Consider the following 18949-nt stretch of genomic DNA (forward strand, 5'->3'; position numbering starts at 1 on the left):
TTTTGTTGTTGTTGAAAACTCACCATTTTTGGCAAGAACAACTGAGAGATACTCCTTGTAGAAGGAGCTCACATACAGCAGTAAGCTTGGAGTCCGTGTTGTCCGAAAGGTAAATGTGATCAGTTCCCTGGTCAGAGTCATGTCAGCGTAGAAAGAAGAAGCGTGAGAACTGGAATTTTTAGCTAAGGTATAATACTCTTGAAAATTGTACACTACTGAGGTGTCAGCTCCAAAATAAGCAGAAATCTCTGAAACAACATGTAATTCAGTTTTGTTAACACCCTGCAACCAAATATAAAAGTTTTGCTTTTTTTTTTTTTTTACAGAAAGAATTTTAAAAAGTATTCATAGGCATTATGATTAACCTGGAAAAGAAGTATCAGTAGCACTGTTGATCTGTATAGTAGATGAGAATATGGGCCAAGGTTATCCTCCCAACAACCGATCCACACATGGAGGAGAACGTCTGCATTCAGATTGCCCCTTCTTTGTGAGACTGTTTGTGTGTTTGCCTATTTCTGCTGAACAATCCTGCCTTCCTTCAGACCTTGTGTAGATGCTCTCTGTTTTAGGATTGGGTGTTGGAGGAGGGGGCAGAGTGAATAGGATGGGGCACAGAATGTCTTCCATCAATCACTGTAGAAAAGACCTGGTACAGATAACACACACTGGAGTTATCTTCTCTTTTCCACACAGCCCTCTCACCTTGAAGGTATTTAGGAAACTACCATGCCACCTAGGAGTGAAAACACCTAGACCATGGTACTTTTGATATAGTCTGAAGATGAAGAAAGCCTATTACGGTAGGTTATCCCATGCTTCCAGTTGTAGCACAGGATTAGTCCCTACAGTATATAGGTTAATGTTACCTTGTCTAGTTTAAAACTTCTCAATCAGTGAGGTTTCAAATCCTAAACAGGATAAAGAGACTTATCTTGCAAACATGATTACTGCTGTGCACTTCCATGGACTATGTGGGACTGGATCTCACATGTCTCTATCATAGGATTTTTCAAATGGCTTTTGCTAAAAAGTTCCTATTTCCTTTTGCAGTATATTATTTCTCCAGTCTATGAACCGAATAGTTAGGTGCCATATTGGGGGGAGTTATTTTAAAAATTAAATAAATGAAATGTCAGATGAAATCATGCAATAGGAATTTCTTGGGTTTTCAGGTTTACAAACCTTATTTTCAAGAAACTGATCATGTATTGATACTTTTATGCATAAGCTGATACTTTCTCAAAAATGGGTTCTATGTACTACCTTTGCAGATTAAATGTATATGAGTCCTTTACTGTAAGGGGTGTTTGAGAGGATGCATTGACTACTTAACAGAAATGACAGAGCACATTTTGCTCCATTTCTGCTTCTTTGGCCTGACCCTGAATGTGATCACTGATAATGTTGGGAGTTGAGGTCACTCAGCACATCGCAGGAGACACTCGGCAATTTGTGGAAGCAAGGCCTTCATTTCACCAGACTAACAAAAATAATGGAAATATTATGTGCATTATATGATTACTGAAAATTCAAATCAGTGATGTACTCATTGACCATTAGTGCAATATCCCTAGCAAGCTGTTCTGGAGAAATGTAAACCACAAAGAATGGAAAATGTTAACTGCAGGCCCATTCATATTCTCGAGACCTTCAAGTAATGGAAGCCGTCTAGCTCTTGCCTTCAGGAAAACAGATCTCTCCCTCTTATCCCTCCCATATTTAACCACCCTTTTGAAATTTGGATTTGAAGGCAGAAAATAAGGAGTTTGCTTACTGACTTTAAAAATACATTGCTTAAGTAGAATCTTATAAAAAGAAAGCAAACACTGAAAAATGTGACAGCATCTTTTAACATATAATTTTTCCAGCCTCAAAACCTAGAATAGAATGCTCACATGCCCTAGTTTAATCATTTACCGAGATTAACTGGCTAAACTATGTAGACTTCCTTTTTAAGTTCTTTGGTTTATTATCTGGCAGGTGCAGACAAACAGCTTTCTAAACCCTCTTTGCATAAGCAAAAGTCATTACTGCAGTTAGCAGTGGTCATTTTTGATCCCAATAGCAGCTCTGCATCAAGCAGGGAAGGTCACTGATCCTCTCAAGTAATGTGAGTATCATCTTTAAACAGTACACACTGAATATAATCCTTTGGAGACCCATTATGGGGTTTAAGTGAACTAGCCACTGGCTCTACAGAAATACAGCTGAAAGCATATTTTTCTACATTAAATAAAGATGAATTAAAAAGACATTTTTGCAAACCGAAGTTCTTCAGATAGTGCCATAGTGCTTGCTCCAGACTGTATGAGTTGGAATCCTTTGCAAGGATTATCATTTTCAATAATTCATAATGCCAGAAGAGATCATTCTCTAATCAATACTCAGTAGGTACATGCTGCCACATGTGATAGTTACTATTTATGCTTGCCTTTCTTACAAAATGGCCCAGTGTAAGCAGAGAAAGTGCAGTCACAAGAGAATCCATTGTATTTCTCTCTACATTTTCCTCCATTGTGACACAGGTTACCGTAGCTGCTACAATGTCCAGGACAACCTGGTTCTACTCCTGGGGTTATTTTTGCTCTCTCTTCCAGGTCAAGGGCTCCTCCGTTTAACCGCAAAGAACGAATACATCCCAGGAATCCTTTCTGTCTGGATGCTGTACCACCTGAAATAAATTAATATGAGCTTTTAAAATTAAAAGAATTGATGTGTGAAAAGTCTGTGTGTTTTACAGTCCCAAACATTCCATTATGGTCCATACATCTGCAAATATTTATAAGTAACTCTGGACATGCCTTGGGTTTCTGTTTGTTTTTTGTTTTTGTCAAATAATTAGAACAAAATGGTCAAACTTTTTATCAAAAGAAAAGTTTTTGCACAATAAAAGATACCAAGGAAAGGTACATTATATTCATTCTCAGAAGAAAAACGTGAGCATGAGATTTTTTTAAAAAAACCAACACCTCTATGTGAGGACAGGAGGTATAGTCCAGTGGTTAGGGCACTAGCCTGGGATCTGGTAAACCCAAATTTAATTCCTAACTCTGTTGCAGACTTCCTTTGTGATTCTGGTCAAGTTACCTAGATTCTCAATACCTCAGTTTCCCAACTGTAAAATTAGAGGGATGGGAATAATTTGCTTTTCTCCAGATGATTCTATGCTTGACTTTTCTAAGTTACATACATGACTTGGGCTTTCCATTATCTTAACAGTGTTACTTCAGTGCTACTAAGCTTTTAAAGTGGAATACAACCACTACTTTACTGCCCACTCTCCTATTTTTTTCTATATCAGTAAATACCATTGACTTCACTGGGTTTTCTAGGCAAGGAGCACTATAAGAACTCAGCCATTTTTTTCTATTAATGGATCCATCTAAATATTTAGTTACTGCAAGACTTCACTCAGCAGTCTTCATGTCAGCATCAATATTTAGTTGTCACTGCTGCTCGAGCCTTAACAGAGCCAGTCTTTAGTGTTCTCAGCTACAGCTGGAAAAAGAGGGGAGGGAAAAAGACTAAAGTGAAACCTGACTACTGTGGTTTTTAGTCCTTTGATCTTACTTACATATCTTCCTTTGTGGTCTCATATTTGATTACCATTGTTTCTGTACAGTATGTCTCCTGACAGCTAACATCTTATTCATTATGGTATTCAGAGAGATGAGGCAATCTACAATCCCTGAGAGAACAACACTTGCACATTGTTAATAATTGGTGGTCTAACATGCTTTTGGTATTAGGTTTTTTTAGGTAAAAACAGCAAGTACTATACAATTCAATTCTTATTCATTTCCACATTTATTTTATCCTATATTCATTTTTCTCAATGTCATTTTTATACAATTCTAAGAACATATTTACTTCTTCCTTTGGATAATTTTGGAGCGTCAGTGGAAAACCTTGTTTTTAGTGTACATAAATCAACATGGGAGAGCTCTGGGTTTTAGCTGCACAAAAAATAAATGATTGTATTTTTGATGTGCATACATTTTTTACAAAGTTCGTTAACACTATTAAATAAAAATACAAACAATGGCCTTAAGTAAGAATTAAAATGTATAGTATCTAGAAAAATCTTTATATTTCTCGTAAACTGGTTTTATGAATTTATAAATATTATATATTACAATAATACATCAAAAATTGTTATTTATATACCATCCAAAGTGTATGTACTTTACAAACAAAGAAGACGACCAAGGACAGGGTAGGCCCTTTGCTCAGTTAAGAGGGAGAAACAATAACAGGAAATGTGGAAATGACAGAGTTGATTAATGAATTCTTTGTTTCGGCCTTCACCAAGAAGTCTGATGGTGAAGGAAATCCTAACATAGTGAATCCTAGTGGGAATGGGATTGGTTTAGAAGATAAAATGAAAAAAGAACAAGTTAAAAATTACTTTGAAAAGTTAGATGTCTACAAGAAATGCATCCTAGAATACTGATAGAGGAGGTATCTGAGCCTTTAGTTATCATCTTTGAAAAGTTATGGACATTGGGAGAAATTCCAGAAGACAGGAAAGGGGCAAATATGGTGCCCATCTATAAAAAGGGAACTAAGAACAACCCAGGAAAGATAATGAAGTAAATAATTAAGGAATTCATCTGCAAATATCTAGAAGAAAATAAAGTGATAGGTAACAGCCAGCATGGATTTGTAAAGAACAGATCATGTCAAACCAATCTGATAGCTTTCTTTGATAGGATAACAAGTCTTGTGACAAGTGAGAAACAGTGGTTGTAGCAAACCTAGACTTTAGATACAATCTTGCATGATCTTATCAATAAACTAGGCAAATAAAACTTAGGTGGGGCTACTATAAAGGTGGGGGCATAACTGGCTGGATAACTGTTCTCACAGAGTAATTATTAACAGTTCACAATCATGCTGGAAGGGAATAACAAGTGGGGCTCCGCAGGGATCTGTTTTGGGACCAGTTCTGTTCAATATTTTCATCAACGATTTAGATATTGGCATAGAGAGTACGCTTATTAAGTTTGCAGATGATACCAAACTGGGAGGGGTTGCAACTGCTTTGGAGGATAGGGTCATAATTCAAAATGACCTGGACAAACTAGACAAATGTTCTGAGGTAAATAGGAATAAGTTTAATAAAGACAAATGCAAAGTGTTTCACTTAGAAAGGAACAATCTGTGTCACACATACAGAATGGGAAGCAACTGTCTAGGAAGGAGTACTGCAGAAACAAATCTAGAAGTCACAGTGGACCACAAGCTAAATATGATTTAACTGTGTGACACTATTGCAAAAAAAGAAAACATGATTCTGGAATGCATTAACAGGAGTACTGTGAGCAAGAAGTTATTCTTCTGCTCTCATCTGCACTGATTAGGCCTCAATTGGAGTATTGTGTTCAGTTCTTGGCACCCCATTTCAAGAAAGATGTGGAGAAACTGGAGAAGGTCCAGAGAAGAGCAGTAAGAATGATTAAAGGTCTAGAGAACATGAGTTATGAGGGAAGGCTGAAAAAATTGGGCTTGTTTAATTTGGAACGGAGAAGACTGAGAGAGGACATGATAGCGGGTTTAAAAACATCTAAAAGGGTGTCACAAGGAGGAGGGAGGAAAAATTGTTCTTCCTGGCCTCTGAGGATAGGACAAGAAGCAATGGGCTTAAACCATAGGTTCAGGTTGGACATGAAGAAAATCTTCCTGTCAGGGTGGTTAAACACTGGAATAAATTGCCTAGGGAGGTTGTGGAATCTCCATTTCTGGAGATATTTAAGAGTAAGTTAGATAGACCTATCAGGGATGGTCTAGATGGTGCTTGGTCCTGCTGTGAGGGGAGGGGATTGGAGTCAAAGACCTCTTGAGGTGCCTATCAGTTCTAGTATTCTATAATTCTATTATCCTATGAAAGAGTTATATACTCCTTCCCATAACACAAAGATGAAGGGTTTCCAAATGAAATTAATAGGTAGACAATTTAAAAGAACAAAAGTAAGTATTTTTGCACACAATGCACATTCAGCCTGTGGAACTCCTTCCCAGAGGATGTTGTGAAGGCCAAGATTTCAGATGAGTTCAAAAAAGTAGCAGATAAATTCATGGAGGAGAAGTCCATTGATAACAATTAGCCAGGATTAACAGGGATGGTATGCCTAACCTAGCGACGAGGAGTCCTGTGGCTCCTTATAGACTAACCGAAGTGTTGGAGCATAAGCTTCCATGGGCAAAGACCCACTTCGTCAGATGCATGTAGTGGAAATTTCCAGAGGCAGGTAAAAAATGCAGGTGAGAATCAGGCTAGAGATGATGAGGTGGATCCAATCAGCGAGGATGAGGCCCACTTCTAGTAGCTGGTCTGGAGGTGTGAATTCTAAGAGAGGAGAAGATGCTTTTGTAGTTAGCTAGACATTCATAGTCTTTGTTTAATCATTAGTTGATTGTATCAAACTTGAAGATGGATTGTAGCTCAGCAGTTTTTCTTTGAAGTCTGGTCTTGAAGTTTTTTTGCTGCAGGATGGCTACCTTTAGATCTGCAATTGTGTGTCCAGGGAGATTGAAGTGTTCCCCTACAGGTTTTTGTATATTGCCATTCCTAATATCTGATTTGTGTCCATTTACTCTTTTATGTAGGGACTGTCCAGTTTGGCCGATGTATATAGCAGAGGGGCATTGTTGGCACATGATGGCAGATTCAGACTAACACGTCTACCTCTCTGATATGCTTACCCTGTTTGTCAAATCTGGAAATAGGTAAAAGGGGATGGATCACTTGGGCTGTCTCTACACTACGAGTTTTCTCGGCCAAAAATATGCTAATGAGAGACTAATTTGCATGAGTCAATCTAATTTGCATATTTTATGCCGATCCGGTTTTCCGCTAGGTTTTTTACACAAAAACTAGCAGCGCAGACGTTTCCTTTTTGTGCAAAACCCCCTTTTTCTGCAAGATCGGTAAACCTCCTTTTTTGGGGCATAAGGATCTTAGGGGAAAAGGGGATTTTGCGCAAACCGGATTAGTGAAAAACCGGATCATCTGAAAATATACAAATGAGATCGCAACTCATGCAAATGAGTCCCTCATTATATTTTTGCAGAGAAAACTTGTAGTGTAGACTATAACTACCTGTTCTGTTCATTCCCTCTTTGTCATTTGGCACTGGCCACTGTCAGAAGGCAGAATACTGGGCTAGATGAACCTTTGTTCTTACCCAGTATGATCATTCTTATGTTCTTAATGAAAAAGATATCTGATGAGTAACTATGGTAGTTACTATGCAAATTAGTTGACATATTAGTGATGATTGACTCTGCTAATGTCCTTCGTAAGTCTCTGATATTCATTGTTAACTTGATGTTTTCACTGTCTACTAAGACAGTAAAAGTAATGAGAGATAGTACAGTTAACAAAAATAGAAAAAACATTTTTATTATTCCTTAAACAAAACTGACAACAGAAAATAATGAAAAAGTTCAAGTTGCATAAACTGCTAGTTTTTTTAAAACTTACAGTATCCTACAGACTGGGTTAGCTGTAAAGCAAAATAAAGTATAGATTCACATTGATCTATGTAATGGAATATAAATGGAATTTGTTAAAGCCAAAAATGGCATAAAGCAAAACATTCCCTTTATCAGATGTGGGAAAACAATTGGGCAAGTAAAAGTAGATTGGTCAAGCTCTAATAAACCATTTGCATTCCTTCAAACTTTTACTGTTCCATTTGGATATTATACATTTAAGCAAATGCCACTTTGCATGACTTCTGCTCCAAAGAGTAATTGCAAAAATCTTTAAAAGATTGCAAAATATTGAAATATAATGGATGATGATTCTATTTGGCCCAGGGACTGAAAAATTCAATGAAAGCAAACAGCAATTTTTTGACAGTGCAATAATAAGTATACTTAAGATATTCTACATTGTAACTAAAACAAGGTTAAATGTGGTTATAAATTACCAAATGTTATACCTTATCCAAAGAAAGCAAGTCAGACTGCTTATTCAGATTAAAAAATAAAACCATTTTTGAAATTCTTATTGCAGAATATGAGATGGGTCTAAAGATGCGAAACTGTTTGGGTAAATGAATTACCATTATTTCCACTCAAAGGTCAATAAGCCCATAAGCGAATTGCTGGACAATGACATTGACTAGCATTGGGAATATAGACATAAACTGGTATTTAAAATAGTGAAAAATATGGTCACCAATGTATCATTTTACAGCAGCCTGAGTTATCTAGGGTATATTATCAATGTGCGCCTTTCCCACAGGACAAAATCCATTTCTTACAAGGAAGAGTTTCATTTGCATGTATCAATTAATAAAGAATCCAGAAAAGAAGTTAACATTTCTTAAATTGGTTCTCTTCAATTTCAACCAGTATATGTACAGGAGACAAAATATACAAGTAGAACATAAGAACAACCATATTGGGTCAGAACAATGTTCCATTTAGTTCAGAATCCTGTTTTCCAACTGTGGTGAGTGCCAGATGCTTCAGAAGGAATGAACAGAATACGGTAAAGATCAAATGACCTGTCCCTTCTCATCTAATACCAGCTGCTGGCATTCAGATGTTTAGAGATACCAAGAGCATGAGGATGTGTCATTTAGCCATCTTGACCAATAGCCACTGATGGACCTATCCTCCTTGAACTTTTCTAATTCTATTATGAACAGTTATATCTTTTGCTTTTCACAGCCACCCAGCAGGTTGACTCTCTTGTGTGAATAGTGCAAGCAGTTTTTGAGGTGTGGAATTACAAAGGAATTATATAGCAGAATTATGATATTTTCTGTTTTATTGTCTAGTTCTTTCCAAATAGCTCTTAACATTCCATTAGCTTTTTGACTGCTGTCCTACACTGAGTGGATGTTTACAGAAAACTATCCATAAAAACTCAATAATTCTACTTTTTCAGTGGTAACAAGAATTTTGGACATCGTTTTGTTTGGTTTTTTTTTTAACGCTGTGTAGTTCTTTGCACCTATTAATACTGAATTTCTTTTGCTATTTTGTCACACAGAGAGAAGATGAGTGACCTAGTATTTTCTTATTTAGAGTATGTTTGTTTGGGGTATCTGCCTCTCATATACCCCCGCTCAACTCTCTCAAAAAACTCCCTTTTTGGATCTCCTATTCACTAGCTCCTCTAGTTGCTTAGCATATGGCTTTTTACAACCCTGTTCTTCAGTAGTTAGCCACCAGCTTCTTGCAAGCCATTAGGAATCAAAAGTTAGTAGGTTTGAACCTCATTAATAAGCTCTCAACCTAGTCCAGCACACTCCTGCCATAACATTCACTCCACACCCTCAACAGGTTCCTTCAGGAATCATCAGTATCTCTTATCCACACAGTGACACAAGGAATCAACTTCAACAGACTTCCTTGCAATTCATCATACAGGGAGAGGCTTCCTACATGCCAGGTTGCAACACCATTTCATTCAGGCACCTGGCTATCTAGGTGGAGGGGCGGCTGAGCCAAATTTAAATGGTGTTGTTACACAGGTGGCAATAGTACTTATTGAATTTTGGCCTGCCTGTTTCTATATAAAAAGGGAGATGTGGTTGCAACCACTCAGCTGAAGCCATGCTCCAGACCACTCCAGCAGTAGCCACATTGATTTAGTGTGGGACCATTGCTACAAACTACACAGCCTACAGAACTTTGAGCAATAGCAAAAAAACATTGACGTTGTGGGGGCTCACTAGATCCAGTTCCATCTATTAGCACTATTGCTCTTAGGCCACAAAGGAACTTTTGGGGTTGGGGTAGAGGGCAGAAGACCTCTATAGTGCAAAAGCAGTTGGAAGACTCTATATACTGAGGCTGGCAGAGAGGTGTCACCCATAAATACTTACGAAATAGCTAGGTTACTCTGTATAAAACTTCAAGAGAATCTGCAGAGATCAGACCATTTGTAACTCTTGTGGACCAAATTCTGGATACAGGTTGAATAATCTAGAACTCGCAGAATTCAAACTGGTCTAATTTCAACTGTTTATGCTACAGGAATTATACTGCGACACCATATGACAGGAGATCATTGTCACTTATTAAACAGCAGTCACCCTTTCAGTTTCTTCCTTTGAATGCACTTGTCCCTATTTTTAAACACATTTAAGGATACTCCGCTCTGGCCAACATTTCATATTTCCTTTCTTTCTGCATCTTCCTCCCTTTGCCAAAAACATCAGCCTCACCACCCCATTTGTTTCATTATCCCACTACTATTGGCATGCTTCTCTACACACAAAACAAAATCCCAATCCCTGTGTACGGAGCTCTAGTTCCTCTTCAATAAAATAATTCCATTAAGAATTATCTTTCACCTGGCCCACAATCCTGTTCCTCTCTGGTTTAATTGCGAACTCCTCCCAAGTATGCAACAAACAAAACAAAAACAAAAACTAACTCTAATGTGGACCCCTCAATGCTTTTTGTCTTATAATTATCTTGTCTTCAAGACTACATTTTTAAAGGCATTACATGAAGCTTATGTTACCAACAAATAATACTGTGCATTTTTTGTGGACATTACTAACATTTATATATCACACAGCACTTATATCGCATTTCTATGTTCAAAGAGCTTCACAAGCACAAATTTAATTATATTACTGGGAATTCCTCCATATACCGGTTGAACGTCTCTCGTCTGGGACTCCCTGGTCTGGAAAGGACCACGGATGTTGCTAGATCAAAGAGTCCCAGCTGCAAAGGTTGAGAGCAGCTGGAAATAGAGCCAGTTTGGTTGGTGGCAGCCTGCAGGGGCAGTGACTTGAGGATAGAGAGCCTGGGGAGCATCTGTGTGTGGGGCTGGGGAACCCCAGGAGTAGCTGCATCCACGTGTGGGGCTGGGGAACCTCCCAGGAGTAGCTGTTGCTGGAGGGTGTGGGGTGGAGGTCCCCCTAGGAGCAGGGGCTGGGGAACCCCTGGGAGCAGCTGCTGCCGCTGCACATGTGGTAGGGGAACCCCATGTGCGGCTGCTACAGGCATGGAGCTGGGGGCAGGGAGCAGAGCCCCGTGAGCAGGCTGGGGGCAGGAGACTCAGGCAGTTGGGCCAGAGGAGGTCAGGTCTCTGGGATCTCCCAGGGCAGCTGCCAGGAGGGGAGCCTTGGGAGAGCCTGGAAAGCCTGATTTCCCCAATCTAGCAAATTCCCCCAAGGATGCCAGAAAGGGAGGTTCAACCTATATTAAGTAGAAGATAGAAAATGATAGGATTTTTCAGTAAAAATCACTTCCCCAAAGTATAGAATCACAGGACTGGAAGGAATCTCAAGAATTCAGTAAGTACAATCCCCTGCACTCTGAGAGGGCCAAGGGCCATGTAGCAGATGCTCTTAAAAATTTCCAGTGATGGAGATTCCACAACTACCCTAAGCAATTTATTCCAGTAGCTAACTTCCCTGATGGTTATAAACAAATTTTTTAAGGTCCAACTTAAACCATCCTGCTACAATTCAAGACCAATGCTTCTTGTCCTATTATCAGAGGTTACAAAGAATAATTTTTCTCCCTCCTCCTTGTAACAAACTTTTAGGTCTGGTCTGCACTGGAGTGGAAGGTTAAGCTAAGATATGCAACTCCAGCTATGTGAATTGTATAGCTAGAGTTGACGTGTCTTAAATTGCTATCCACACAGGGGGAGGGTGACAGGAGCAAATGATCCTGTCATTTTCCCTTACGCCTTTGGAGTACCAGCACCGACTGGGGTGCCCTCTGCGTTTGATTTAGCGTGTCTTCACTAGACCCACTAAACTGAACTCTGGGAGATTGACTGCAAATCCCTAAAAGTAAAGCCCAGACTGGCTCAAGTCTGGTGCACATAAGCACACAGGCATGTTTTGGGATAAGGGAAGCTGTGAGAGTCAGGAATTGTTTTGAATAACTATGCAGATTAACCATGGTACGCAAGACCACGTCAAGAACACAGTACAAGCAACCTTGTACTGGTACTTTTGTTCTGATAAGAAAAATTACAGATGAAGTCATAAAACTGTCAACTACACATACAGTTTTAAGCAACATCCTGAGGAGTCTGTACCCCAAATAGGGGCACTGGGTATTTTACATATCCTGCACAATACGTAATCAACTGGTAAATATTATTAGAGTGACCAAGTCTTATTTTGCTATAAATTGGGCTTAGTAAGAACAATCGATGGGAGGGAATGGGCAGGATTGACCCACACATCCTGCTCGATGTAACGAAGTAAATAGGCCTTCACATTGGCGACCCAGTGTATGGCATTCCATTGAGTGGGAAGAAAAGGAACCACGACCTCCTGCCTGGTACTGTAGAAAGTACACAGGTGAAGTGTAAGTGAATTAGGCTTTATTATTGTATTATAGTAGATCTTTCAGTAATTGCTTTTGCATTGCTTTGCACTGCATTATTGCTTTAGAATCTATAGTATTTAAGGTTTAAATTGTATAGTAATTGTGTTTAAGGCTTGTAAAACTTAAACAACTGTATTAACTGCTTAAAGCTTGCAATAAATAAGAAAGTAGTTAAGTAGTCCTGGAGCGTCCTGGTTTCCCTTGGATCTAAAACAAATCGAACCACACGACAATCTCATTCCATGAGGATTAAGAGACTTGTCGGAACAGCCGTCGATTTCAAAATAAGCTCAAAATAAGGTACCCAATTTGCACATAGGTAGACATGTATGCAATTGATTGTTCCTTTCTACATGAAGTATTTTGCATTTGTCCTGATTGAGTTTTACCCTATTTACCTCGGACCATTTCTGCAGTTTGTCCAGATCATTTTAAAGTATGATCCTATCTTCCAAAGTACTTGCAACTCTTCCAACTTTGGTAACATACGCAGACTTTATAAGTGTACTCTCTATACCATTATCTAAATCATTGATGAAATATTGAACAGATCCAGACCCAGAACCAATCAGCAAGAAATCCCAGTTGTTATGCCCTTATAGCATGACTGTATGGTGACCGAAATAAATATCTGCCCTGCTATGGGTTTTGAAAGAACAAACCACAGCCTCCCTCAGATGATCTGCATATTAATTAACACCGGCATATTTATTTTATTAAAAGTGCTAGTCCAAAGGCGGGTGTCAAGACCCTGCAGTTGTTACTCGGTCAAGAATTCAATTAAATCGAATGTGAATTTTGCCTGAGGAAGAACTACAGGCTCAAGTCTTGAATTTGTAAGTAGAATGAAAATATTGTATTTCTCCCACTTTTATTTTAAGATCTTCATCACACTATATTAACTGTATTTAAAAGCCACTGGTTGCTACTAATTCTTCTACCCTCACATGCATGTAATAAGGAAAAAAGGGGACACTCACCTACAAATAGCTGACTGTTCAGCTGCAAACGGATATGCCCATCAGATGGTGCAGTCAGAGCCCTTTGGGGTAGCTGATCCACTTGTAGCAATGCTTCTTTGACGTTTCTTTCAGCCTTCACATAATGCCACTGGTTGTCATTTAAGGGAGTGGGTGATTGCACTGTAACTTCAAATGGTCCATTTCCCACATCGAATGAAAATGTCACTGCAGATGGAGCTAGAAGTAATACATGAGCATCCGTCTATTTAAGTAAGCTCGCACCCACAAGGAAGTTTTGAATCTTGGGTCATAAAAATAAATTCATTAAATGGTAGAGAGGACTAGTTCCTCAAAACACCTGTCATATAATTTTCTTCTTTTGTTTATGATAGCATGGTAACATGTTTTTGTGGACAAAACTTCCACAGCAATGAGGGTGTTTTAATGGAGGAATATTCCAGCCTCACACTATTAGCTACTGAGAGCAATAATTTGTTTGCAGCTTGAATGCAGGTTATGTCATCATAGCAAGTATGAGGGAACAGTGACTGTGCAAACCTCTTTAGTTTTCAGTGTGAATAAAAAAATATTTCCTGCCAACATGCTAATTGGCTGTTGACACCTTGACACTGTAATTATCAGTACCATTGATTATTTTTTTCAAAAACAAGTTAGACACTCAGTAAGCTAACTTCTATTTTCTATATTTTAGAAGACGGTTTCGGGAACATCTTTCCTCACAGATGGTAACTTTTATGACTTAAAAGAACAGGGTTTTCTAATAAGAAGTTTTATCTAATGAACCTTACTCAGAGAAAAAAAAATTAAGGATAGAACCTTAAATATCTTAAGATCTTAAGATCACTTACTTATAGACAAATGTAAAGCTGCATGCAAGCAATAAAATACTAAATAATAAAATTGTTCCTGTGTTAGCAACTATGCAGTGCCATATATTACTGTCAAAATGAGTTTTAAATCATGTATAATATATCCCCATATTTTATATACTATCTTAAACTTGACATATTAATCACCATTATTTATTATTAAACAAATCAAGCATAAGACATTGATTTACACGGAACTGCTGATACCATGTTAAGAGCAAGTTGGTAACTTAGAGTTAAACATATTAAATATTAATATACAGTGATAAAACTCAAATGACACCGTGAAATATTTAGCACCAGAAATTTAGCATTTGTACTAAAAGCAGTTGTTCAATGTGTTCATCTTTCAAAACACATATAAATAGGGGTTAATACATCAAAGCCGAGAATGTAGGTGTTACTCAAAAAGTATGTGAAAGCTACTGCTATGTAGTTCATGAAACTTATATGTAATATGATCTCTGTGTGAAGCAACTTCAAAAATATGCCACTACAATCTGCATTAACTGCTATTCCTAAATGGTTTGAAGAAGCAGCCTATGTCAAATGCTCTGAAGTAATACAACCTCATGGTGAAAGAGATCCACACAGATATGACAAAGCCCTGGATGGATTGATTTAGTTGGGATTGGTTCTGCATTGGGCAGAGAACTGGACTTGATGACCTCCTGAGGTCTCTTCCAGCTCTATGATTCTAAGACACAAAGTTCCTTATCAGTGTTCTCTCTAAACCATTCATTCCATTGCTCCTTCTCAAATGCCAGTAAGTTCTTTGGAGAACTGCTGATACCTGAACAGCCAAGATGCTCTAAGGCACCAAATGTGCCTTAGAAACCAATTATGATTGTATTTTGTATTTCATAGTACAGATATCATTTCTGTTACCCCTTACAATGTTTTTCACTTCCTGTGAGCATTATCTGAGTTTTTGTCTGATTTAACTTTCAGTCACCCAACTTTCAGTTGCATCCCAATCTCTGCTACACATTGAATACATTCCTTTCTAGACTAGAGACCGAAAGAGATGAAAAAAGATAGCTAAAAATCAACTTATTGAAGTATTAAAGCCAATACTCCCTACTATTATTTCTAGTGGTGCTAGAAGAGCAACAATATGGGATCTACTCTGAGAGAATCCTTGGGGCCTATTTGCATTTACCCAGTACTTTATTATGAGATCTCTCAAAATGAAAAGGATGCAGCCACTCAATAGTTACAGTTAATCAATCCCTGTTAACAAATATGTCAACACCACTGTCAGTATCAAAGTTTACTATAATTCAAATCTCAATATAAGGGACTCCCTTATTTTTCCTTCAAATTCTGTGACCAAAGGAGCAATAAGATCCAAACAATCTTATCTTCATTACACAAACAGAACTCGGTCACCTCTACAAACAACCCTTATTAACTAAGCTATTTACAAGTGGCTGTATGCAAATGATTGTGAATGAAGCTAAGATTAGTTTTTAAATCCTTCACAACAGGGGCAAAGTTTTTTTTATTCTTTGTTTTTTAAAGCCACTCAGTGTCAAAACTGGTCCCACTGAGCAATGGGTTTACCACAACTAACTTTCTTCCCTCCGATTTCACTAGTCATAAGTTATCATGTGAATAATATAGGCATTGTGTGAAGAAGAGTTATGAGGATTGCAATGGTAGGAGTAGGCATGAAATAGGTGTGTCTGAATACAAGTATTTCTGACAATACATAAGGGTCTTATGATCTCCAAGTTGTGTCTAGACTACCGGGTTTTGTTGACAAAAGTGGACTTTTGTTGACAAAACTATACCTGCGTCTACACTACTGCCAAGTTCTGTTGACATAACATCGACAGAACTCGGTAGTTTTTCGGCAGCAGTAAACCTCATTCTATGAGGAATAACGCCTTTTGTAGACAGAGTTCTGCTGACAGAAGGCGTTATTGCATCTACACTGTCCTTTGCGTCTACACTCTCATGTTAACAAAGCGGCTTGCTTTGTCGACAGAACTGGATGCAGTCTAGATGCTCTTTGTTGACAAAAGCTTTGCTGACAGTACCTGTCTACAAAGCTTCTGTCGACAAAGCCTGTAATCTAGACGTATCCCAACTGAATTGGAAAGATTCTTTGCATGAAGGATGACTGAATTTCTCCTATTTAGTATTCATTCAATGCTTTCCTAATATGGACGGGTGTATTCCACATCATTATAACATTTGTTTTGAAGTATCAGCATCTTGAGCTTGGAACATCAACATCCTACAAGCATGTCATTATCGCTTTTGAGATTCTGCTCTGAAACACTAAACCAGAGTATGTTATTGAAGTTTCTTGTATTTCATGACTCTCTGAGCCTATTATATCAGTGTACTTAACACCAATTCACACCATTCTAATTGAAGACAATTAAATGACACTATTGCCTAATATGGAAAATGTGGTATTCTCTCATTTGAGCTTCAGCATTCCAAAGTGCTATTTTTGTCAATCTAAATGAAAGTTAAAACCAAAACCCCCTTTATTAAATATGACTTACAATGCAGCTCTATCCTTATGAAGTCTTTAATTCCCAGGTTCTCTAAAAACAAACCAGAGGAAGCTGTAGTCTTAAAGAAAAAAGACACATCTGCGCTGAGTTCTCCATGGAAAGTAGGGAAATGAAGATATGAGGTCTCAGTATTGAAGGAGGCTGAATTCCAAAAGGTCCCTGGTTACACAAAACAAAACATTAAATGAAACAGCAGTGTCTAATATTATTTTTATATGGTTTTAACATTTACAACTAATGAAGCAACACACCCACTCTTAGAAGAACATGTAAACACTGATATTATGTGAAGGGTGATCACAGCCCTGCTATAATATGTTATGTGCATGATGCTTGGTAGAATTGTCCCTTACAATAAAAGACAAAAAGCTTTCTTTATATACAAAGAGCAAGACCCTGCAGTAGTAGAAGGCAACAGGAGTTCTTCCACTAACTTGAAGGCAGTAGAATAAGTCTCTTGATTTCTCTGGAAGTAGTTAACTAGTGTCCACAGTATTTTGCCCTTTAGGGACTCATAGTGCTTTTATACTCTCACAAGTAGTACAAGTGAAGTCAATATGACTAGATGAGTAATAGTTACAAGATCAGCTCCATAGATTCCAATGTTATTATTTTTCCATCATCAACCATTTAAGTATGATTTGTTGAATTTTGCTCTGCACTATTCAAAAGCCTATCTAAATTCTCTAATAAAACTAAATCTAATGGAGGAAGTGTTCTACATTCATGATGCCCAATTAGAAACACCTTGTTATTATTACAGATTTCTTACTATCTTTTTAATAAGCTATATTGCTTTCTAAATCAAATGAGGCATTCAATATCTTATTACGTAATTGAACAAGGCCAGTGCATATAGCCCTGCTTATGCTGTGATTTAGTATGAAATATATGAAAAAATATTACTTTAGTTCCAAGCACTCTTCATTTTTGAAAAATCTCTAATTTCTAAATATTTCTCTTATCTGCAACATAGATGTCTAGAGCACATTGTGCCCATAGAGGCTTCATCTAAACCCATTGAAGTTAGTGGGAATACTCCCTTTGACTTCAATGGGATTTGAATTTGGGATCTCTACTGATCCTCATATAACTCTCCCACTGATTTCAACAGTCTTTGCAGTTTTTCAGTTTGAGTTATTTTTTCGGGGAGTTTTAGAGTGGGTTGGAATCATTCTGGTTTGGAGGGAATCATTCTGTTCTTATAGAGAAATTCTTTTCTCATGGAGATTAGCATGTTAATCTTATTGCTTGGTGTATCTATTGCCTCCTCTGTTCAATAGTGGCGTGACTACATCTCACCTTATATTTTGCTTTCTCTCCTTCGAATGTGGTTACTGCAGGTCTGGCCATCTGAGAGCTTTGGAGACTTCCCCAGTATACAGTCAACATTCAATCAACAGCCAACCCCAATCTGGGATACAACTACGTATCTTTTTTGGTTTAAGGTCTCCTACTCCAGCTATACCTGAACAACTAGAGCTCAGCCTTTGTGCCAGGGACAGCAGCCATAAAGTCCAGTTGTCCAGCCTTCTCATCTCTGGGAACTGGCAAGGCAGAGAGCCCAGGTACCCAACCTCTTTGGCCCAATATGAAGGAGGAGTCTGAAAGCTAGGGAGGCACAGAGTAGGAGTACACTCAGCCATAGCAACACCCCTCAAAAGCTTTTGACAGTTTCACTTTCTGACTGTTTGAGTAAAGTGAAATTGACAAGAGCCTTCCAAATGATCATTTGTCATCCCAATGGAAAAATGGATTTTTTCAATAAAAATTGAAGTTTTCTTGTAGAAAATGTTGCAAATATTGCAAAAAGGGCATTTTTGATGGAAAATAACTGCAATGAAAAGATTCACAACATCTCTACTTAAAAAATTAGTTAATTACTCCCTCTATGTATGTGCACATCAGGTATTTTTCCTGCACAGTTCCTATTTAGTATGTAGCAGTATCTGGAGAAGCACCATTTCCACAATGGCATCAAGATATAATAGTGGCCAGGGATTCTTTGGTAGTATAGCACTGACATGGTGGCACTTTGCCAGTTACTCCCTGTTATTATGGTAGATGCCATGGCTGGGGGGCTTCCCTGCAATCTGGCATTCCCTAGCTGTCATAATAGATACTTCAGGCATTGCCTGCCTGTATAAGTTAGAACAATAAAAAGGCCAGTGTTATTATTTACACCATTGAACTGGAGCAGTTAAAAGATGGCCCAAGCCTGGGGAAGTTA

At 38.1% G+C, this 18949-nt stretch overlaps 1 protein-coding gene across 1 annotated transcript in view; it reads right to left on the minus strand.

Annotated features, from left to right (window-relative positions):
- CNTNAP4 (contactin associated protein family member 4) overlaps nt 1-18949 on the minus strand; it is a 301963-nt gene that overhangs the window by 34897 nt on the left and 248117 nt on the right. Inside the window, exons 16-19 of the mRNA XM_075931856.1 lie at nt 16708-16878; nt 13314-13532; nt 2435-2674; nt 24-248 (exon numbers count right to left, since the gene is read on the minus strand). Of these exons, the coding sequence (XP_075787971.1) occupies nt 24-248; nt 2435-2674; nt 13314-13532; nt 16708-16878 (855 nt within the window). The remainder of the gene's footprint in view (nt 1-23; nt 249-2434; nt 2675-13313; nt 13533-16707; nt 16879-18949) is intronic.

The sequence above is a fragment of the Pelodiscus sinensis genome, chromosome 6, assembly GCF_049634645.1.
Source record: "Pelodiscus sinensis isolate JC-2024 chromosome 6, ASM4963464v1, whole genome shotgun sequence".
NCBI lineage: Eukaryota > Metazoa > Chordata > Testudines > Trionychidae > Pelodiscus > Pelodiscus sinensis.